The 24696-nt window shown below is 50.8% G+C and overlaps 1 protein-coding gene across 1 annotated transcript in view; it reads right to left on the reverse strand.

Moving 5' to 3' along the window:
- Nucleotides 1-735: 735 nt before the first annotated feature.
- Nucleotides 736-24696, reverse strand: part of birc5b (baculoviral IAP repeat containing 5b) — a 61318-nt gene continuing 37357 nt past the window's right edge. Inside the window, exons 3-4 of the mRNA XM_041174298.1 lie at nt 4128-4245; nt 736-849 (exon numbers count right to left, since the gene is read on the reverse strand). Of these exons, the coding sequence (XP_041030232.1) occupies nt 736-849; nt 4128-4245 (232 nt within the window). The remainder of the gene's footprint in view (nt 850-4127; nt 4246-24696) is intronic.

Below are 24696 nucleotides of genomic sequence, written 5' to 3' on the forward strand. Positions count from 1 at the left end.
CATGGTGCTTTCCAATGATATCCTTCAGGATAGATTCTAGAAAAAGGACAGAGCAAATTTCAGCAGAGTGGTATCTCCTCATTATACCCCCGCAAATGCTGAAGGGAAAATTCTGGATTGTTGCATAGTTAAGACTGAAGTTGGCTTTGATACCAAGGCAGCATTTGACTAAGTGTGGTATCAAAGAAGCCCTAGCAAAAAAAACTGGGGTCAATGGGAATCGGGGGGAAACTCTCCGCTGGTTGGAGTCTTACCTAGCACAAAGGAAAATGGTTGTGGTTCTCGGTGGTCAAATCATTTAGTCCAAGAACATCACTGCAGGGTAGTGTCCTAGGCCCAACCATCTTCAGCCACTTCAATGACCTTCCTTTCATCAGAAGGTCCTCAGTGGGAATTGGGGGATTCGGGGAGGGGTGTGGGGATGCGCAGATGATTGTTCAATACCATACTCAGCTCCTCGGGTACTGAAATCAGTCCACGTCCATATGCAGCAAGAGCTGGACAACTTTCAGCCAAGGCTCAAAGGTGACATGTAATATTCATGTAACATGTAACAGCAAACCTCTGCACTCCAGTAAAAAAAAAACACTGCCCTCATCATCAGGAACAGAGAGCTGCAACACAGTCAAACAAAATGATGTCCTTCCTGCAAAACTGATTATAAAATATCCTTTTATTACAACATTACAGAAACAGATAAAATCCAGACATCTGTGAAACTTCAACATTCTGAAATCACTTCTTCCGAACAGCATTGAACTTGGGGTTTGTCAAGTTTTCCAGAACTTTTACTCTTGCAGCTTTAACCGATTCTCGATACATACTCACTTGCTCTGAAGCAACTTTCTTCTACAAAGTTGAAAAAAAATGCAAATAAATAGAAGCTTTTCAGTATTCCACAGTCCAACAATCAAAGAGCCAGTAAGTCAGCACTGTCAGCAGGGCTGACACATTGTACATCAGGTGTGGAGAGTACCTTTCAGGCTGCTACTGTACAGAGCTAGGTTCAAGAAAATACATTCCCCACTTCAACCATCTGAAGCTAATAGGTTCAATAAAAAGTAAAACTCCCTCTACACCATCCCCATCAAACACTCCCAGGACAGGTACAGCACGGAGTTAGATACAGAGTAGCTCCCTCTACACTGTCCCCATCAAACACTCCCAGGACAGGTACAGCATGGGGTTAGATACAGAGTAAAGCTTCCTCTACACTGTCCCCATCAAACACTCCCAGGACAGGTACAGCAACGGGGTTAGATACAGAGTAAAGCTCCCTCTACACCGTCCCCATCAAACACTCCCTGACAGGTACAGCACGGTGCCCCATCAAACACTCCCAGGACAGGTACAGCACGGGGTTAGATACAGAGTAAATCTCCCTCTACACGTTCCCATCAATCACTCCCAGGACAGGTACAGCACGGGGTTAGATACAGAGTAAAGCTCCCTCCACACTGTCCCCATTAAACACTCCCAGGACAGGTACAGCACGGGGTTAGATACAGAGTAAATCTCCCTCTACAATGTGCCCATCAAACACTCCCAGGGCTGCTACAGCACGGGGTTAGATACAGAGTAAATCTCCCTCTACACTGTCCCCATCAAACACTCCCAGGACAGGTACAGCACGGGGTTAGATACAGAGTAAAGCTCCCTCTACACTGTCCCCATCAAACACTCCCAGGACAGGTACAGCACGGGGTTAGATACAGAGTAAAGCTCCCTCTACACTGTCCCCATCAAACACTCCCAGGACAGGTACAACACGGGGTTAGATACAGAGTAGCTCCCTCTACACTGTCCCTATCAAACACTCCCAGGACAGGTACAGGACGGGGTTAGGTACAGAGTAAAGCTCCCTCTACACTGTCCCTATCAAACACTCCCAGGACAGGTACAGCACGGGGTTAGATACAGAGTAATGCTCCCTCTACACTGTCCCCATCAAACACTCCCAGGACAGGTACAGCACGGGGTTAGATACAGAGTAAAGCTCCCTCTACACTGTCCCCATCAAACACTCCCAGGACAGGTACAGCACGGGGTTAGATACAGAGTAAAGCTTCCTCTACACTGTCCCCATCAAACACTCCCAGGACAGGTACAGCACGGGGTTAGATACAGAGTAAAGCTCCCTCTATACTGTTCCCATCAAACACTCCCAGGACAGGTACAGCACGGGGTTAGATACAGAGTAAAGCTCCCTCTGTACTCTCCCCATCAAACACTCCCAGGACAGGTACAGCACGGGGTTAGATACAGAGTAAAGCTCCCTCTACACTGTCCCCATCAAACACTCCCAGGACAGGTACAACGCCGGGGTTAGATACAGAGTAAAGCTCCCTCTACACTGTCCCCATCAAACACTCCCAGGACAGGTACAGCACGGGGTTAGATACAGAGTAAACGTCCCTCTACACTGTCCCCATCAAACACTCCCAGGACAGGTACAGCACGGGGTTAGATACAGAGTAAAGCTCCCTCTCTACTGTCCCCATCAAACACTCCCAGGACAGGTACAGCACGGGGTTAGATACAGAGTAAAGCTCTCTCTATACTGTCCCCATCAAACACTCCCAGGACAGGTACAGCACGGGGTTAGATACAGAGTAAAGCTCTCTCTACACTGTCCCCATCAAACACTCCCAGGACAGGTACAGCACGGGGTTAGATACAGAGTAAAGCTCCCTCTACACTGTCCCCATCAAACACTCCCAGGACAGGTACAGCACGGGGTTAGATACAGAGTAAAGCTCCTCTACACCGTCCCCATCAAACACTCCCAGGACAGGTACAGCACGGGGTTAGATACAGAGTAAAGCTTCCTCTACACTGTCCCCATCAAACACTCCCAGGACAGGTACAGGACGGGGTTAGATACAGAGTAAAGCTTCCTCTATACTGTCCCCATCAAACACTCCCAGGACAGGTACAGCACGGGGTTAGATACAGAGTAAAGCTTCCTCTACACCGTCCCCATCAAACACTCCCAGGACAGGTACAACACGGGGTTAGATACAGAGTAAAGCTCCCTCTACACTGTCGCCATCAAACACTCCCAGGACAGGTACAGCACGGGGTTAGATACAGAGTAAAGCTTCCTCTACACTGACCCCATCAAACACTCCCAGGACAGGTACAGCACGGGGTTAGATACAGAGTAAAGCTTCCTCTACACTGACCCCATCAAACACTCCCAGGACAGGTACAGCACGGGGTTAGATACAGAGTAATGCTCCCTCTACACTGTCCCCATCAAACACTCCCAGGCAGGTATAGCACGGGGTTATATACAGAGTCAATCTCCCTCTACACTGTCCCCATCAAACACTCCCAGGACAGGTACAGCACGGGGTTAGATACAGAGTAAAGGTCACTCTACACTGTCGCTATCAAACACTCCCAGGATAGGTACAGCTCAGGGTTAGGTACAGAGTATGGCTCCCTCCCCTTACACTGTCCCCATCAAACACTCCCAGGACAGGTACAGCACGGGGTTAGATACAGAGTAAAGCTCCCTCTCTACTGTCCCCATCAAACACACCCAAGGCAGATTCAACACGGTGTTAGATACAGAGTAAAGCTCCCTCTACACTGTCCCCATCAAACACTCCCAGGACAGGTACAGCACGGGGTTAGATACAGATTAAAGCTCCCTCTACACTGTCCTCATCAAACACTCCCAGGACAGGTACAGCACGGGGTTAGATACAGAGTAAAGCTTCCTCTACACTGTCCCCATCAAACACTCCCAGGACAGGTACAGGACGGGGTTAGGTACAGAGTAAAGCTCTCTCTATACTGTCCCCATCAAACACTCCCAGGACAGGTACAGCACGGGGTTAGATACAGAGTAAAGCTCTCTCTATACCGTCCCCATCAAACACTCCCAGGACAGGTACAGCACAGGGTTAGATACAGAGTAAAGCTCTCTCTATACCGTCCCCATCAAACACTCCCAGGACAGGTACAGCACGGCGTTAGATACAGAGTAAATCTCCTGTTACTCTGCATTCGATTTTAATCAAATCTCTGATCTACAAGATGGAGGCGAGTGAATCACCTTCCATTTAGAGTTTTTTTTTCCCTTGAAGTAAACGTGTACAGAAAGGTTTAAATATCACCATGTATAACTTCAGCCGCTCCATTTCCAATCTGAAGAACTCTTCCACAGTCAGATCCAATACATCAGCTTTCAAAGCAAGGAATGCACAAGCTGGAGAGTGACTTTGGTGCTCCAGCCTGTTGCAAAACAGTCAAGGGGGAAAAGGAAAAAACAAAGATTAGTTGGGGGACAGTCACAGTTGTTCAGTAATACTCTTACTCAGACCAGGAGAACACTCTTATCGGTGTTCCAAAGGTATGACAAAAATTGTCCTTTTCAACACTGATTCCAGCCCAGCGCCCGAGGATGTTGCTAAACTTAAATTTTTCATTGCATCCCATCTGTAACCATGTCTCAGCTAGACCTAGGGAAGAGGCAACATACCATCTGAACACAAACATTCTCTAAAGGCCCCCATACACCAAACCACATGACAAATTACCAGGCATGCCTATCAATACACACCTCCATTCCAGACCTTTCCCCTTCTTGTACAAGTTGGTAAGTGATTCACTTCCTAGTTCCCCGAATTGTAGGCTTCTCTCCTTCATTGTGCCCAAGGAACTGTTGTGGGGTCTGTTGAGCAGCTTAAAGCCTCTCAGATGCCAGCTCAATAACGTTCCCTCTATTGCTACATGGGCAAGCAGGAAAATTGAGACCATGCACAACTTCCCCAAGGTTTGTGACTGCATAATCAGTCTTAAAACAACCACACCGTGCAATTCATTAGCGACCGACGGCCCAGCCGAGGCACAGGTCCAGACCGACGGCCCAGCCGAGGCACAGGTCCAGACCGACGGCCCAGCCGAGGCACAGGTCCAGACCGACGGCCCAGCCGAGGCACAGGTCCAGACCGACGGCCCAGCCGAGGCACAGGTCCAGACCGACGGCCCAGCCGAGGCACAGGTCCAGACCGACAGCCCAGCCGAGGCACAGGTCCAGACCGACGGCCCAGCCGAGGCACAGGTCCAGACCGACAGCCCAGCCGAGGCACAGGTCCAGACCGACGGCCCAGCCGAGGCACAGGTCCAGACCGACGGCCCAGCCGAGGCACAGGTCCAGACCGACGCCCAGCCGAGGCACAGGTCCAGACCGACGGCCCAGCCGAGGCACAGGTCCAGACCGACGGCCCAGCCGAGGCACAGGTCCAGACCGACAGCCCAGCCGAGGCACAGGTCCAGACCGACAGCCCAGCCGAGGCACAGGTCCAGACCGACAGCCCAGCCGAGGCACAGGTCCAGACCGACAGCCCAGCCGAGGCACAGGTCCAGACCGACAGCCCAGCCGAGGCACAGGTCCAGACCGACAGCCCAGCCGAGGCACAGGTCCAGACCGACAGCCCAGCCGAGGCACAGGTCCAGACCGACAGCCCAGCCGAGGCACAGGTCCAGACCGACAGCCCAGCCGAGGCACAGGTCCAGACCGACAGCCCAGCCGAGGCACAGGTCCAGACCGACAGCCCAGCCGAGGCACAGGTCCAGACCGACAGCCCAGCCGAGGCACAGGTCCAGACCGACAGCCCAGCCGAGGCACAGGTCCAGACCGACAGCCCAGCCGAGGCACAGGTCCAGACCGACAGCCCAGCCGAGGCACAGGTCCAGACCGACAGCCCAGCCGAGGCACAGGTCCAGACCGACAGCCCAGCCGAGGCACAGGTCCAGACCGACAGCCCAGCCGAGGCACAGGTCCAGACCGACAGCCCAGCCGAGGCACAGGTCCAGACCGACAGCCCAGCCGAGGCACAGGTCCAGACCGACAGCCCAGCCGAGGCACAGGTCCAGACCGACAGCCCAGCCGAGGCACAGGTCCAGACCGACAGCCCAGCCGAGGCACAGGTCCAGACCGACAGCCCAGCCGAGGCACAGGTCCAGACCGACAGCCCAGCCGAGGCACAGGTCCAGACCGACAGCCCAGCCGAGGCACAGGTCCAGACCGACAGCCCAGCCGAGGCACAGGTCCAGACCGACAGCCCAGCCGAGGCACAGGTCCAGACCGACAGCCCAGCCGAGGCACAGGTCCAGACCGACAGCCCAGCCGAGGCACAGGTCCAGACCGACAGCCCAGCCGAGGCACAGGTCCAGACCGACAGCCCAGCCGAGGCACAGGTCCAGACCGACAGCCCAGCCGAGGCACAGGTCCAGACCGACAGCCCAGCCGAGGCACAGGTCCAGACCGACAGCCCAGCCGAGGCACAGGTCCAGACCGACAGCCCAGCCGAGGCACAGGTCCAGACCGACAGCCCAGCCGAGGCACAGGTCCAGACCGACAGCCCAGCCGAGGCACAGGTCCAGACCGACAGCCCAGCCGAGGCACAGGTCCAGACCGACAGCCCAGCCGAGGCACAGGTCCAGACCGACAGCCCAGCCGAGGCACAGGTCCAGACCGACAGCCCAGCCGAGGCACAGGTCCAGACCGACAGCCCAGCCGAGGCACAGGTCCAGACCGACAGCCCAGCCGAGGCACAGGTCCAGACCGACAGCCCAGCCGAGGCACAGGTCCAGACCGACAGCCCAGCCGAGGCACAGGTCCAGACCGACAGCCCAGCCGAGGCACAGGTCCAGACCGACAGCCCAGCCGAGGCACAGGTCCAGACCGACAGCCCAGCCGAGGCACAGGTCCAGACCGACAGCCCAGCCGAGGCACAGGTCCAGACCGACAGCCCAGCCGAGGCACAGGTCCAGACCGACAGCCCAGCCGAGGCACAGGTCCAGACCGACAGCCCAGCCGAGGCACAGGTCCAGACCGACAGCCCAGCCGAGGCACAGGTCCAGACCGACAGCCCAGCCGAGGCACAGGTCCAGACCGACAGCCCAGCCGAGGCACAGGTCCAGACCGACAGCCCAGCCGAGGCACAGGTCCAGACCGACAGCCCAGCCGAGGCACAGGTCCAGACCGACAGCCCAGCCGAGGCACAGGTCCAGACCGACAGCCCAGCCGAGGCACAGGTCCAGACCGACAGCCCAGCCGAGGCACAGGTCCAGACCGACAGCCCAGCCGAGGCACAGGTCCAGACCGACAGCCCAGCCGAGGCACAGGTCCAGACCGACAGCCCAGCCGAGGCACAGGTCCAGACCGACAGCCCAGCCGAGGCACAGGTCCAGACCGACAGCCCAGCCGAGGCACAGGTCCAGACCGACAGCCCAGCCGAGGCACAGGTCCAGACCGACAGCCCAGCCGAGGCACAGGTCCAGACCGACAGCCCAGCCGAGGCACAGGTCCAGACCGACAGCCCAGCCGAGGCACAGGTCCAGACCGACAGCCCAGCCGAGGCACAGGTCCAGACCGACAGCCCAGCCGAGGCACAGGTCCAGACCGACAGCCCAGCCGAGGCACAGGTCCAGACCGACAGCCCAGCCGAGGCACAGGTCCAGACCGACAGCCCAGCCGAGGCACAGGTCCAGACCGACAGCCCAGCCGAGGCACAGGTCCAGACCGACAGCCCAGCCGAGGCACAGGTCCAGACCGACAGCCCAGCCGAGGCACAGGTCCAGACCGACAGCCCAGCCGAGGCACAGGTCCAGACCGACAGCCCAGCCGAGGCACAGGTCCAGACCGACAGCCCAGCCGAGGCACAGGTCCAGACCGACAGCCCAGCCGAGGCACAGGTCCAGACCGACAGCCCAGCCGAGGCACAGGTCCAGACCGACAGCCCAGCCGAGGCACAGGTCCAGACCGACAGCCCAGCCGAGGCACAGGTCCAGACCGACAGCCCAGCCGAGGCACAGGTCCAGACCGACAGCCCAGCCGAGGCACAGGTCCAGACCGACAGCCCAGCCGAGGCACAGGTCCAGACCGACAGCCCAGCCGAGGCACAGGTCCAGACCGACAGCCCAGCCGAGGCACAGGTCCAGACGGAATGCAATCAAAAGTGCCAAGTTTACTAACGTAATGGGATGCTGGTCCTGAATCAATATCGGACATCGTACAGAACATTGTAGCTGAGCCCCTCGCTTGCAACTGCCCCACACATTCAAATTCCAAAGGCAAAGGTCAAGCCCACCTCACTCCAGTCTGCTCAAAATATACAACTGAAATCTCCATTGCGAAACGCTTTAACACGCCGACCACAAAGCCTTGGAGGCTTTTCCTATAGTTCATACCTGGCTCCAGAAATCCCAAATTCCTCAGATTTTTAAACACACAATACAGGAGGAAGGACATCAAACACATCACTATTCAGTCGCTCCAATTCTGACAGGGACCACAACTGCCCTAAGACCACAACAGGACCATTTGTTTCTGAACTAGCGACCATTGGATAATAACAATGGGGTCGCTCCATATTCAGCAGAAGGGAAAAAGTGGTGGCATTAATCTTGGCACTAACCCCTTAGTTTACCCAGTATCAAAATACAGACCAGGATAGTAAGGAGTGCAAAAGGCAAAGAGGGAATTCCTGAAATATGTACAAGAGAATTTGCTTGATGTGTGTTTCTAGCCCAATGAGAAATGAAGTAGTGCTTGGTCTAGTTCCTGGCAATGAACTGGGGAAAGAAAAGATTGTTTCAGTGGGAGAGAATTTGGGGAAGAGGGATCACAATAGTAGGTTGAGAAAAATCAGGGGAGGACCAGGTACGACCATTGTTGAGATACCCAACTGAAGAGCAGGCATGGAAGAATGGAGGCAGAAAATTAGCCATGATCGTAGCGAATAGCAGACCAGGCTTGAGGCACTATACTGTCTAGTTCTTTCTCATAGTCTTAAAAATTCAGAGAGTTGAAAAGGGTGGATTGGAATGGAACACAGCAGACAAAGCAGCAGTTGAAGAGGTGCAAAACAACAACAAAAATAGCTGGAAAACTCAGGTCCGACAGCATCTGCAGAGAGGAACACAGCTAACGTTTCGAGTCCTTATGACTCTTCAACAGAACTAAGGAAAAATAGAAGAGAGGTGAAATATAAGTTGGTTTGGGGTGGGTGGGGGGAGGGAGGGTGGGACAAGTAGAGCTGGATAGAGGGCCAGTGATAGGTGGAGATAACCAAAGGATGTCACAGACAAAAAGAACAAAGAGGTGTTGAAGGTGGTGATATTATCTAAGGAATGTGCTAATTAAGGGTAGAAAGCAGGACGAGCAAGGTACAGATAGCCCTGGTGGGGGTGGGGTGGGGTGAAGGGATCGAAAAAGGCTAAAAGATAGAGATAAAACAATGGATGGAAATATATTTAAAAGTAATGCAAATAGGTGGGAAAAGAAAAATCTATATAAATTATTGGAAAAAAAAGGGGGGAGAAATCAGAAAAGGGGTGGGGATGGAGGAGAGTGTTCATGATCTGAAGTTGTTGAACTCAGTATACAGTCCAATAGGCTGTAAATTGCCTAGTCGGAAGATGAGGTGCTGTTCCTCCAGTTTGCATTGAGCTTCACTGGAACAATGCAGCAGGCCAAGGACAGACATGTGGGCACGAGAGCAGGGTGGAGTGTTAAAATGGCAAGTGACAGGGAGGTTTGGGTCATTCTTGCGGACAGACTGCAGGTGTTCTGCAAAGTGGTCACTCAGTCTGCGTTTGGCCTCTCCAATTTAGAGGAAACTGCATTGGGAACAACGAATGCAGTAGACTAAATTGAGGGAAGTGCAAGTGAAATGCTGCTTCACTTGAAAGGAGTGTTTGGGCCCTTGGACGGTGAGGAGAGAGGAGGTAAAGGGGCAGGTGTTGCACCTTCTGCGGTTGCATGGGAAAGTGCCGTGGGAGGGGGTTGAGGTGTAGCGGGTGATGGAGGAGTGGACCAGGGTATCACGGAGGGAACGATCCCTGCGGAATGCTGCCAGGGGGGTGAAGGGAAGATGTGTTTGGTGGTGGCATCGTGCTAGAGTTGGCGGAAATGGTGGAGGATGATCCTTTGAATGCGGAGGCTGGTGGGGTGATAAGTGAAGAGGTGCCTTCAGAGAAATGCAGGCCAGGCCCATTTCATTGCGGGATAAGGGAGGGATACCCAATGCTCTAGCTCCTTGGGTGACTGAAGATAAACATTAAAATGAAACAGAAAAGGAGGCTTATTACAAATGCAAGGTTGATAATACAAATGGGACCCAAGCTGAATATACAAATTATTCAATTTTAAAAATGGAATGGAGGTGGGGCAGAGTTCAGAATAAAATAACCCAAGAGATCACTCCAGAACATAAATCATAAAAAAAGGTTCTAAAGGAAGGATTGGGCCAATTGGGGGTGAGAAATCTTTGAGAGTGAGCGCATGACTAAGGGTCTTTATTATTGTAAAAAATGCAAATCCCTGAAGCCAAGCGATAGCCTCCATGTTTGCTGAGTTTAAAACAATTATTCTGTCAGTCAGTTTTGTAGAGGGGTCACTCCTCGGTAATGTGCAGTATTATTTGTGGAAAGACACAAAGGAATTTGTATTGAGGGCCCAGAGGTGCAGGTTGGCTGTACAGTGTCCCTGACCTGTCCCTAGCCACAGTCACCATGGCAATTCAGAGCCTGCCATTGGCAGATGGGGTTTGGCACAAAGAACTTGTTAATGACTTCCCATATCACCCATTCCTTGATCCAGTGGATGTCCTGCTGGTAGATCTCCCTGGGGAGGCTCGGGGTGGGAGGGTGGGGGGGGGAAAGAGAGCGGGGTGGTCTATACGTGAGGCTCGGGGGGGGGGGAGAACGCTCTCTGTATGGGACACTGAGATGGAAGCCAGGCAGGTGGGTTGAGCGGATCATCGTGGAGTGATGGAGAGTGATGCACAACAGCTGTGCGGCTGTCAGTTGGTGGAGTGATATTTGCAAGGACAGGAAGCCAGGGGAGAAGTGTTAAGCAGAGAGTTCTAGTTATGATGCACATTGTTGCACACGATCCAGCAAGTTTGGTTAGTAGGTTGTTTCTGGTAATATATACTTTACATCTGTCTTTATCAGAGAAGACACAGCCAGTATTGCTATTGCATAGGATAAGACTAGATAGAGGAGGCAAGTTAGGACCCTGAGGTAAAAAAAAGGCACTCAGTCCAACTGGGGGTAGGGTGCAAATCACAGAGGGTTTGGCTACAAACACATTGGGCACTGGAGTGGCACCAGAGGAATGCAAATACTCCACCGTTTAAAAATAGGATAAACTCTGCAAATAACAGTCAGCTCAATGCAGTTCTGGAAAATTCTAGAGACAATAATTCAGGACAACATTAATTGCTATTCAGAAAATTATGTGAAAATAGTCAGCACATCTTTTAGAGAGAAGTCCTGTTTGAGTAACTATTTGCTTTGAGTTCTGATCTTCAGCACATGGCCAATGAGGGTAGTGTGGTGGTTCATGTTGTGGATATAGACCGATGACATTACTGTCATGATAATAACCGAGTGTAGTTGTGGACTCCAGTATTAGACTCTATACGGTGCTCTGTATTATATATGGGGACACCTGACCTTGGGGCTGAAGGTCAGTTAGCACAGGTTGGTTACCTGTCTGGATAGAATCCAGATGCTGCAGCTGTGTGTTCGTGTTAGGAAAATGTGTTATCAGTAAAGTTAGCTCAGCTACAATGTCGACAGCCTGTGTGCATCATTAAAACAAGCAGCAAGACACAGTCAGAAATAAACTAAACACAACAATAGAGGTTCCGGTGGGGGGGGGGGGGGGGGGGGTTGGGGGCCCGGGGGCTGGGGGGGGTTCCAGCAGCAATTCAAGCTGTTCCTTACAGCGACACCAGTGATAAAAAAAGGCCCTCAAAAAAAAGTGACGAGAGAAATGACTTGAAAGAAATAACGAGCAGGATTTTCCGGTCAGCGAGCAGAGGCAGTGGTGGAACTCCCGACGTTATCCTGCATCATTTCCGTTTTCAGGTCGGCGGGGGCGCAGCCAAGTCAGCTGCACACCTGCCGACCTGTCAACAGCCCATTGAGGCCATTGAAAAAACTAATTAAGGTCATTAATGGACCTGCCCGTTCAACCTTAAGGCTGGTGGGCAGGCCGGGACCCCTGGCGGGCTTTGGAAAAAGCATGAAGGCTCATCCATGGGTGGGATGAGGTTTCATGAGGGTACTTAAATTTTTATCCAATCTTGCAAGTTATGAACATGTCCCAACTCATGTGACAGTGACACATGAGGGGACATGTCAGGGAAAATATTCTATCATTTGTATTACAAATTTCAGGGAGATCTGTGCACCCTTTCACACGCATGCACGAAAGAGTGCACCCCTGGGTGAGGGACCCCCCCCCCCCAACCGCCCGCACAGGGAGCGCATAGCACTTCCTGGCACGTCACGCTAGGTGGGCCTTAATTAGCCCACCCATGTAAAACGGCAGCGTGTCCCTGATCAGGGTCATCAATCGGAGGTGCGCCTGTGCCCATACATCCCCCAACAGGGGGAGAATTTTCCCCAATTCAAAAATTTGAAGCCTACTGCAGCCACGTATGAAAGAGACTAATTTGTTTTTTTAAAAACGGGCTTGCCAGGCAGCGACAGCATTAGTCAGTATGTAACAGAGCTGAGAAAGTAAGCCAAACCGTCTGAATTTGGAGCACTTGAAGAATCACTCATCCGAGATAGAATCATTTACGGAATCACAAATGTCACTCAGAACGGCTTGTGCAGAGAAGTTGATCTCACGCTGGAGAAAGCAATAAATACCTGCAGAGCGGCAGAAACAGTAAAATGCCAGATTAAACAGATGACAGATGATAAGCTGTACACAGTCAAGCAGTTAGACGCAGTTAAACAGAAACAGCCCCAGGAAAGAACAAATAGACAGCCTGAAGGTAAAAAGAACAAAACTGCTATTAAAACATTTAACTGCAGCCGATGTGGGACAGACCATTTACCACAGTTGTCCAGCTTACAGAAAGCAGTGTAAGAACTGTGATAAACTAAATCACTTCACTAAGATGTGTAAATCAAAGAAAGTGCAAACCATCGACAATGAAACTGAACTTTTCATTGGTGCAGAAACAACAAATTCCAAAGATGACGAATGGAAGGTTGATTTTAAAATTGTCAACATGATGGTGAATTTCAAGCTTGCCACAGGTGCACAAACAAGTGTCATTCCCATAGCCTGTATCGTAAGATAAGCAAAGAAAAACAGCTAACTAAAGCAAAAAAGCAAAGCTGTCTACTTCCACAGCAATTTTTCACCTGTGTAAGGCAAGTGTACACCTAGTGAACCAAAAACACAGTCTCAAGCACTTCCATTCATAGTGGAGAAAACTGATGCAAAACCCATTCTTGGAATCAAAGCTTGTGAAAATCTGAAGCTAATCAAAAGAATAATGACTGTCACCACTGATAACATGCTGAGTGAGTATAAAGATGTGTTCCAGGGGATTGGCTGCCTAAAAAGGAGAACACGTCATCAAGATTGACAAAACTGTGACACGCAAAATACACCCACCCAGGAAAATAGCAGTCATGCTGAGAGAGAGACTGAAAGCAGAGTTGGACAAACTTCACATCAAGAAAATTGAAGAACCGACAAAGTGGTTTAATCCAATTGTAATTGTGGAAAAATCAGATGGGAATCCGAGTCTGTCTGGATCCCAGAGACCTAAACCAGGCAGTACAAAGAGAGCATTACCCACAGTAGGAGAGATCACATGTAAGCTAACTGATGCTAAATACTATTCAGTCTAGAATGCAAATTCAGGCTTCTAGCAGGTCAAGCTGGATGAAAGCAGCTCCTATCTCGGTACCTGCAACACTATACAGGCTCTTACGCTTACCTTTTGATATTATTCAACTCCAGGTGTTCTACTTTTAGGCTTTTAATATATCTGTTAGTAGATGTTGATAAAATGTTTCCCCTACAATTATTTCTTAATTGTACAGCTGCCTGAAGGGTTAGAGGGTGTGGAAACCTATATTGATGATGTACTGGGTTTAGGGAGCCTCACATGAAGAACAACCACAGACTGAGGCAGGTGCTGGCCAGAGTGAGAGAAAGGAACCTCAAGTTGAAGGAAAAGTGCAAAATAGATCTTCATGAAATCAAATACTTGGGGCATGTGCTAACAAGTGAGGGACTGAAGCTGGACCCGAGTAAAATCGAAGAGTAGTGAACTTGCCACTTGCAGAATGTAAGAAAGATTTGGTGACCTATGTCGGGAAATTCATCCCAAACATATCAGACCTGACAGCATCTCAGAGAACTTCTACAAAATGATGTGGAATGACACTGGGAACATAGTCGCCAGGAATTTTTGACCAGTCTGAAGAGAACATTGACCCAGGCACCAGGGTTAAACTATTACAATGTCAGTCAGCCAGTCACGATCTCAGTAGATGCTGCAGAGACTGGCCTGGGAGCTGTCCTCTCGCAAAATGAGGCACCAGTGGCGTATGCTTCAAAGGCAATGACTGAACACAGCAGTGGTATGTCCAAATAGAGAGAGACATGCTAGCAATTGTGTTTGGACTGGAGCAGAATTTTGCCCTCGGTTGATGGGCGGACCCCACTGACTTGCCGGTGGGTGCGCAGCCAAACTCCACCGCCAAAATGGGACCTGCGCCAGAGTGGGGGAACTAATTAAGGCTCGCCCAGTCCGACAGGAAGTGCTGTGTGTTTCCTGTGTGGGAGGTGGAGGGATTCCCCATCTGTTAAAGTGCTGCTCCTTCACGCATGTGTGCGCAAGAGTACACTGCTCCCTGAGACCAAGGACTATCTCAGGGAGATTAGTGAGTGTCAAAAACATTAAAAATAGAATAATTATCAACATGTCCCCATCATGTGACAATGTCACACGAGATGGGACAGGTTAATAAAAAGGACAAACTTTATTAAAGTTTTTAAAAACGTACATGAAACTTCACCCCGTCAGTGGATGAGGTTTCCTGTGTTATCAGGAACCCGCTGGGGCTCCTGGCCTGTCCACCAGCCTTAAGGTTGGACAAGCAGGTTTTTCAATGGCCTCAATTGGCCATTAACAGGTCAGCAGGTGAACAGCTGATCTCGCTGTCTGCCCGTCTTCCTCAAAATTGAAAGGGACCGGGATGACTTCAGGGGTTCCTCCTGACATCATTTTCCCATTGGCAAGCAGGCCTCTCCCCCAAATCACCAATGGGAACATTCTGGCCCTAGGTGTTTGGTCTAGAATGCTTCCACCAGTTTGTCTATGGCAAAGACATAGAGATAGAATTGGATCATAAGCCTTTGGAAGCTGTATTTCAAAAGCCCCTGAATTGTGCACCAAGATTCCAGAGATCACTAATACACCTGCAGAAGTATCTGGTCAGAGTTAAATACAAACTGGGCAAGGAAATGTACATCACAGATACTGTCACTGACACCTACCCATCACAGAGAAAGAGGATAAAGAAACAGAAGCACAGGTTCACTTGCTGGCAAAAGAACTTACCTGTGGCTGTAACCAAACTGGATAAGATCAGGGAAGTGACCAAGAACAACCCCACCCTGAGAAAACTGCAGCAGATTGTATGGGCCAGCCAGTTTGCACATCGGAGCAGAGCCCTTTCTGCTGTACAAGAATATTGCAACTTTCCTGAGGAAATGCATGTGGCAGAAGAAATACTTCAAGGGAGAAAAGATCATAATTCCTGCAACACTGAGGGAAGAAATGCTGCAGCGCATACATAAAAGTCACATCGGCATAGAAACATGCAGGAGAAGAGCTCGGGATGTAATGTATTGGCCTGGAATGGGAGCACAAGTCAGGGAAATGGTGGATGCATGTATAGTGTGCCAAAATTACAGCGAATCCAACAGAGGGCGCTGGTGAGAAGTGACTGAAGCATTCTGGGAGGAGTCATTGCAGACACCGCGACTCAGGAGGGAATTTAGGAGCACCCACTGTCAAAGAATGGAACAGCCCCAAACATTACATTGCTGTAGTGTTTCCATCCCTCCCTCCTCCTCAAACCTAAAAAGAAGAAGAGGCAGTGCCTTCAGGAGTGTACCAGACCTGTGAAGGATACTCTTCTGAAACTGGATTTTAAAGAAAAAGCACCTAATTGGTGAGTAAATCCTGGGAACAGACTCGGAGGGAGGAGCATTGGAGAGGTGAGTATAAATCTAGCTTACCTAGGGGATTTGCGGCTTTGTCTCTAGGGAACAGACTCAGAGGGAGGAGCACCGGAGCGGTGACCTCAGGGCACAGAGTAACTGAAGCCAAAACTGAAAAAGTGACATCACAGGAAAGCTGTGACCTGATTGGTTGGTAGGAAATCTGCAGCAAATTTGAAAAAAACACTGCAAAGCTAATTTATAAATTAATTATCTAAGTAGAGATGGCTGGGCAGGTGATGTGCTGTAGCTGTATGATGTGGGAGCTGGCAGATCCCATTGCGAGCCGCAGTGACCACATCTGCAGCAAGTGTTGGTTGCTGGAGGAGGTCCGGCTCAGAATTGATGAGCTGGAGTCCGAGCTCCAGATGCTGCGGCACATCCAGGAGGGGGAGAGTTACCTGGACGCTTTGTATCAGGAGGCGGTCACACCCGGTAGATTAAGTACCTCAAGTCTGGTCAGTGGTCAGGGTCAGCAGGGTGTGACTGCAAGTGAGGCAGGTAAAGGGATCCTGTGTTCAAGAGCTGAGGCTCCTCTGTTCCTGACCTTGTCCAACAGGTACGAGGTACTTGTTCCCTGTGTGGATGAGGAAGAGGGCTGTAGGGAGGATGAGCCAGCTGACCACGGTACCATGGCACAGGAGGCCATTCAAGAGAGGGAAGCAAAAAGACAAGTGGTAGTTGTAGGGGATTCTATAATTAGGGGAATTGATAGCTTCCTTTGTAAGCAGGATCGAGTCCCGCATAGTATGTTGTCTGCCCGGTGCCAGGGTGAGGGACATCTCTGACCAGCTCGAAAGGATATTGGAGATGGAGGGGGAGGATCCAGCTGTTGTGGTCCACGTTGGGACAAATAACATAGATAAGACTAGGAAAGAGAACCTGTTTGGGGATTATCAGGAACGAGGAACTAAATTAAAGAACAGGTCCTCAAGGGTTATAATCTCTGGATTACTACCTGAGCCACGTGCAAATTGGCATAGGGATGTGAGAATAAGGGAAGTAAACACGTGGCTAAAGGAGTGGTGCAGGAAAGAGGGGTTCCATTTCGTGGGGCACTGGCATCAGTATTGGAACAGGAGGGATCTGTACCGTTGGGACGGTCTCCACCTGAACCGATCTGGGACCAATGTTCTAGCAAAAAGGGTAAATAAGGCAGTCAACAGGACTTTAAACTAGAAGGTGTGGCGGGGGGGGGGGGGGGGGGGGGGGGGGGGAGGGCAGGTGGTGTGGTGGAGGAAAGGGTAAAACCCCAAGAATTATGACTAATGGGAAACAAAGCAGCAGGTTAGCGTGTGGTGGGGGAGTGGGGGTGGATTCAACTTCATGGAAAATTATGAAAAAACTGAAAATAGAGAGCCCAGAAGAGGCTATTAAAGTCTCCAGAACACAAAATAGGACAGAGTGTTTGGAAAGGGCTAGGAATCTAACTTCAAGCACATCAGATAAAGGGACGACAATGAGAAAGGGGATGGGAAATACAGGACTGAAGGTGTTGTATCTGAATGCACGCAGTATACGAAATAAGGTAAATGAGCTTGTGGTGCAGATTGAAATTGGCAGGTATGATGTGGTGGGCATCACGGAGACATGGCTGCAATGGGATCAGGACTGGAGCTAAATATCCAAGGATATACATCCTATCGAAAAGATAGGCAGGTTGGCAGAGGGGGTGGGGTTGCTTTGTTAGTAAGAAATGAAATTAAATCGATAGCAAGAAATGGCATAGGGTCAGATGATGTAGAATCTGTGTGGGTAGAGTTCAGGAACTGCAAAGGTAAAAAAACCCTAATGGGAGTTATGTACAGGCCTCCGAACAGTAGTCAGGATGTGGGGCACAGGATACACCAGGAGATAGAAAAGATGTGTAAGAAAGGCAAGGTTACAGTGATCATGGGGGATTTCAATATGCTGGTAGACTGGGAAAATCAGGTTGGTAGTGGATCCCAAGAAAAGGAATTTGTGGAATGTCTACGAGATGGCTTTTTGAAGCAGCTTGTGGTGGAACCCACTAGGGAACAGGCAATTCTAGATTTAGTGATGTGTAATGAGGCAGATTTGATAAGGGAGCTTAAGGTGAAGGAACCCTTGGGAGGAAGTGACCATAATATGATAGAATTTACCCTGCAATTTGAGAGGAAAAAGCTGGAATCAGATGTAACAGTATTACAGTTGAATAAAGGCAACAACAGAGGCATGAGGGAGGAGCTGGCCAGAATTGACTGGGAGATGAGCCTAGCAGGAAAGACAGTGGAACAGCAATGGCAGGATTTTCTGGGAGTAATTTGGGAGACACAGTAAAAATTCATCCCTAGGAAGAAGAAGCATACTAAAGGGAGGATGAGGCAACCATGGCTGACAAGGGAAGTCAGGGACAGCATAAAAGCTAAAGAGAAAGCATACAATGCAGCGAAGAGCAGTGAGAAACCAGGGGATTGGGAAGCCTACAAAGACCAACAGAGGACAACTAAAAAAGAAATAAGGAGGGAGAAGATTAAATATGAGGGTAAACTAGCCAGTAATATAAAAGAAGATTGCAAGAGTTATTTTTAGATATATAAAGGGTAAGAGAGAGGCAAAAGTGGACATTGGGCCACTGGAAAATGACGCTGGAGAAGTAGTGGTGGGGAAAAAAGAAATGGTGGAGGAACTGAATAGGTACTTTGTGTCAGTCTTCACAGTGAAGACACGCATGACATCCCCAAAGTTCAAGAGAGTCAGGGGTCAGAGGTGAGTATGGTGGCTATTACCTAGGAGAAGGTGCTAGGAAAACTGAAAGGTCTGAAGATGGATAAATCACCTGGACCAGATGGATTACACACCAGAGTTCTGAAGGAGATAGCTGAAGAGATAGTGGAGGCGTTAGTGGTGATCTTTCAGGAATCACTGGAGTCAGGGAGGGTCCCAGAGGACTGGAAAATCGCTAATGTAACCCCCCTGTTTAAGAAGGAAGTGAGGCAAAAGACGGGAAATTAGCCTGACCTCGGTCGTTGGTAAGATTTTGGAGTTCATTATTTAGGACGAGATTTCAGAATACTTGGAAGTGCATGGTAAAATAGGGCAAAGTCAGCATGGTTTCATCAAGGGGAGGTCATGCCTGACAAATCTGTTAGAATTCTTTGAAGAGGTAACAAGTAGACTAGACAAAAGGAGAGCCAATGGATGTTATCTACTTGGACTTCCAGAAGGCCTTTGACAAGGTGCTGCATAGGAGGCTGCTCAGTAAGATAAGAGCCCATGGTGTTAGAGGCAAGGTACCAGCATGGATAGAAGATTGGCTGTCTGGCAGGAGGCAGAGAGTGGGGATAAGGGGGTCCTTCTCAGGATGACGGCCGGTGACTAGTGGAGTTCCGCAGGAGTCAATGTTGGGACCACAACTTTTTACATTAATGATCTAGATGAAGGAACTGAGGGCATCCTGGCTAAGTTTGCAGATGATACAAACATGATACAAAGGAGGTGGGGAGGCTGAAGGATTTGGACAGGTTAGGAGAATGGGCAAAGAAGTGGCAGATGGAATACAACATGGGGAAGTGTGAGGTCATGCACTTTGGTGGGAAGAATAGAGGCATAGACTATTTTCTAAATGGGGAGAGAATTCAGAAATCTGGAGTGCAAAGGGACTTGGGAGTCCTAGTCCAGGATTCTCTTAAGGTTAACTTGCAGGTTGAGTCGGTAATTAGGAAGGCAAATGCAATGTTGGCATTTATTTGGAGAGGACTAGAATATAAAAGCAGAGATGTGCTGCTGAGGCTTTATAAGGCTCTGGTCAGACCACATTTAGAATATTGTGAGCAATTTTGGGCCCCGTATCTCAGGAAGGATGTGCTGGCCCTGGAGAGGGTCCAGAGGAGGTTCACGAGAATGATCCCAGGAATGAAAGGCTTAACATATGAGGAACATTTGAGGACTCTGGGTCTATACTCAATGGAGTTTAGAAGGATGAAGGGGGATCTGATTGAAACTTACAGAATGCTGAAAGGCCTGGATAGAGTGGACGTGGGGAAGATGTTTCTATTAATAGGAGAGACTAGGACCCGAGGGCACAGCCTCAGAGTAAAGGGAAGACCTTTTAGAACAGAGATGAGGAGAAACTTCTTTAGCCAGAGAGTGGTGAATCTATGGAATTCATTGCCACAGAAGGCTGTGGAGGCCAGGTCATTGAGTGTATTTAAGACCGAGATAGATAGGTTCTTGATTGGTAAGGGGATCAATGGTTACGGGGAGAAGGCGGGAGAATGGGGCTGAAAAACTTATCAGCTATGATTGAATGGCAGAGAAGACTCGATGGGCCGAATGGCCTAATTTCTGCTCCTATGTCTTATGGTCTAAATCGCAACAAAGAGAACCACTTCAACCACAGTGATCCAGAGGGGCCCGGTATAGTAATTGTAGCTTTAAAGGAGTGTAATGACTGTAGTTTTAAGGCTTAGTGTTGTATGGTATCATGTGACAGTGTGAATGAATCAGCTTTTAAGTGCAGGGAACATTAGAGTGAGAGTTCTTCTAGTTGTGGAGCTTGATGGAAGCATGTAACTGCTGCCGCAGCCTGCAAATAAAATTCAATGTGTCTAATGAGAAACCATTCTGGAAAATCAAGCCCATAACAAACTGGCGACGAGGATAAATCGGGTTTGGCATCGTCCAACGACTGAGTGTATCTTATTTAAACAGATGATATGCTCACCAGGCATGCTACATTTAGGCAGGATTGACCCTTTCAAACCATCCACAGAGGATTGGTGTCAAAATGTAGATCACATCAGGTTCTATTTACAGGCAAATGAAATAAATGGGGGAGGAAAAGAGGGGGAACAATTTTAAGCATTTGCTGGAGTAAAACTATAATTTAATCTGAAGTTTGGCTGCTCTGAACGCTCCCTGTTCCTTCACTGTCACTGGATCAAAATCCTGGAACTCCCTCCCTAACAAGGTGGCTCACTGCCACCTTCAAGGTCAGTTAGGGTTGAGCAATAAATGCTGGCCTAGCCAGCGATGCCCACATCCTATAAATTAATAAAAGTAAGACTGTTAAAGGGGAAGACCCAAGTGTGTACACAACTCCAAGTCTTGGAGGACAGGACAAGTTGAGAAAACTCTTTCAGTGTGGATCCTTGGCCAGGAATTTAAGCCAAATCTTGATAAGACCCTGGTTAGGTCCCAGCTGGACCATTGTGTCTAATTCTAGACATGGTTGTCAAGGAATTGGGAGAGGCATGATTTACCAGAAAGGTACCAGGGATGAGAGGTGTCATGTTATCTGGAGACACTGGAATCGCTCCCCTTAAAGCAGAGAAGATGAAGTATAGAGTTTAAGAGTTTTAATAGCCCCTCCTTTTTTTTTTTTAAATTGTTTCCAGTGGCAGTCAATAACCAGATGGCACAGATTTAAAGAATCAAAGGAAATACAAAGACTTAAACCACAAGCAGGAATGCACTGCCCAAAAAGTGTGGGGCAGTTGATACCAATTCAATAGTAACCTTCAAAAGGAACAATGGATAAGTAATTGAAGGGAGAAGAGGACTACAGGGAAAGAATCACAATCTCAATTGTTACAGCACAGAAAGAGGCCATTCAGCCCATCAAATCTGTGGCAGCTATTTGTAGGGGCAATTTACTAGCGCCATTCTCCTGCCTTCCTGTAGCCCTGCAGAGATTTACCTTTCAGATAATAATCCAATTCTCTCTTGGATGCCTCAATTGAACCTACTTCAGCCACACCAGACAATGCATTCTAGATCCTAACCTCTCGCTCTGCATTCTAGATCCTAACCTCTCGCTCTGCACGCCAGATCCTAACCTCTCGCTCTGCACGCCAGATCCTAACCTCTCGCTCTGCACGCCAGATCCTAACCTCTCGCTCTGCACGCCAGATCCTAACCTCTCGCTCTGCACGCCAGATCCTAACCTCTCGCTCTGCACGCAGATCCTAACCTCTCGCTCTGCACGGCCAGATCCTAACCTCTCGCTCTGCACGCCAGATCCTAACCTCTCGCTCTGCACGCCAGATCCCTAACTCTCGCTCTGCACGCCAGAATCCTAACCTTCTCGCTCTGCACGACAGATCCTACATCTCGCTCTGCACGTCCGATCCTAACCTCTCGCTCTGCACGCCAGATCCTAACCTCTCGCTCTGCACGCCAGATCCTAACCTCCTCGCTCTGCACGCCAGATCCTAACCTCTCGCTCTGCACGCCAGATCCTAACCTACTCGCTCTGCACGCCAGATCCTAACCTCTCGCTCTGCACGCCAGATCCTAACCTCTCGCTCTGCACGCCAGATCCTAACCTCTCGCTCTGCACGCCAGAATCCTAACCTCTCGCTCTGCACGCCCAGATACCTAACTCTCGCTCTGCACGCCAGATCCTAACCTCTCGCTCTGCACGCAGATCCTAACCTCACGCTCTGGCACGCCAGATCACTAACCTCTCGCTCTGCACGCCAGATCCTAACCTCATCTCGCTCTGCACGCCAGATCCTAACCTCTCGCTCTGCACGCCAGATCCTAACCTCTCGCTCTGCACGCCAGATCCTAACCTCTCGCTCTGCACGCCAGATCCTAACCTCTCGCTCTGCACGCCAGATCCTAACCTCTCGCTCTGCACGCCAGATCCTAACCTCTCGCTCTGCACGCCAGATCCTAACCTCTCGCTCTGCACGCCAGATCCTAACCTCTCGCTCTGCACGCCAGATCCTAACCTCTCGCTCTGCACGCCAGATCCTAACCTCTCGCTCTGCACGCCAGATCCTAACCTCTCGCTCTGCACGCCAGATCCTAACCTCTCGCTCTGCACGCCAGATCCTAACCTCTCGCTCTGCACGCCAGATCCTAACCTCTCGCTCTGCACGCCAGATCCTAACCTCTCGCTCTGCACGCCAGATCCTAACCTCTCGCTCTGCACGCCAGATCCTAACCTCTCGCTCTGCACGCCAGATCCTAACCTCTCGCTCTGCACGCCAGATCCTAACCTCTCGCTCTGCACGCCAGATCCTAACCTCTCGCTCTGCACGCCAGATCCTAACCTCTCGCTCTGCACGCCAGATCCTAACCTCTCGCTCTGCACGCCAGATCCTAACCTCTCGCTCTGCACGCCAGATCCTAACCTCTCGCTCTGCACGCCAGATCCTAACCTCTCGCTCTGCACGCCAGATCCTAACCTCTCGCTCTGCACGCCAGATCCTAACCTCTCGCTCTGCACGCCAGATCCTAACCTCTCGCTCTGCACGCCAGATCCTAACCTCTCGCTCTGCACGCCAGATCCTAACCTCTCGCTCTGCACGCCAGATCCTAACCTCTCGCTCTGCACGCCAGATCCTAACCTCTCGCTCTGCACGCCAGATCCTAACCTCTCGCTCTGCACGCCAGATCCTAACCTCTCGCTCTGCACGCCAGATCCTAACCTCTCGCTCTGCACGCCAGATCCTAACCTCTCGCTCTGCACGCCAGATCCTAACCTCTCGCTCTGCACGCCAGATCCTAACCTCTCGCTCTGCACGCCAGATCCTAACCTCTCGCTCTGCACGCCAGATCCTAACCTCTCGCTCTGCACGCCAGATCCTAACCTCTCGCTCTGCACGCCAGATCCTAACCTCTTCGCTCTGCACGCCAGATCCTAACCTCTCGCTCTGCACGCCAGATCCTAACCTCTCGCTCTGCACGCCAGATCCTAACCTCTCGCTCTGCACGCCAGATCCTAACCTCTCGCTCTGCACGCCAGATCCTAACCTCTCGCTTGCGCAGTCCTAACCTCTCGCTCTGACGCAGATCCTAACCTCTCGCTCTGCACGCAGCAGATCCCTAACCTCCTCGCTCTGCACGCCAGATCCTAACCTCTCGCTCTGCACCGCAGATCCTAACCTCTCGCTCTGCACGCCAGATCCTAACTCGTCGCACGCCAGATCCTAACCTTCGCTCTGCACGCCAGATCCTAACCTCTCGCTCTGCACGCCAGATCCTAACCTCTCGCTCTGCAGCCCAGATCCTAACCTCCGCTCTGCACGCCAGATCCTAACCTCTCGCTCTGCACGCCAGATCCTAACCTCTCGCTCTGCACGCCAGATCCTAACCTCTCGCTCTGCACGCCAGATCCTAACCTCTCGCTCTGCACGCCAGATCCTAACCTCTCGCTCTGCACGCCAGATCCTAACCTCTCGCTCTGCACGCCAGATCCTAACCTCTCGCTCTGCACGCCAGATCCTAACCTCTCGCTCTGCACGCCAGATCCTAACCTCTCGCTCTGCACGCCAGATCCTAACCTCTCGCTCTGCACGCCAGATCCTAACCTCTCGCTCTGCACGCCAGATCCTAACCTCTCGCTCTGCACGCCAGATCCTAACCTCTCGCTCTGCACGCCAGATCCTAACCTCTCGCTCTGCACGCCAGATCCTAACCTCTCGCTCTGCACGCCAGATCCTAACCTCTCGCTCTGCACGCCAGATCCTAACCTCTCGCTCTGCACGCCAGATCCTAACCTCTCGCTCTGCACGCCAGATCCTAACCTCTCGCTCTGCACGCCAGATCCTAACCTCTCGCTCTGCACGCCAGATCCTAACCTCTCGCTCTGCACGCCAGATCCTAACCTCTCGCTCTGCACGCCAGATCCTAACCTCTCGCTCTGC

This window comes from Carcharodon carcharias, chromosome 25 (genome assembly GCF_017639515.1).
Source record: "Carcharodon carcharias isolate sCarCar2 chromosome 25, sCarCar2.pri, whole genome shotgun sequence".
Taxonomy (NCBI): Eukaryota; Metazoa; Chordata; class Chondrichthyes; order Lamniformes; family Lamnidae; genus Carcharodon; species Carcharodon carcharias.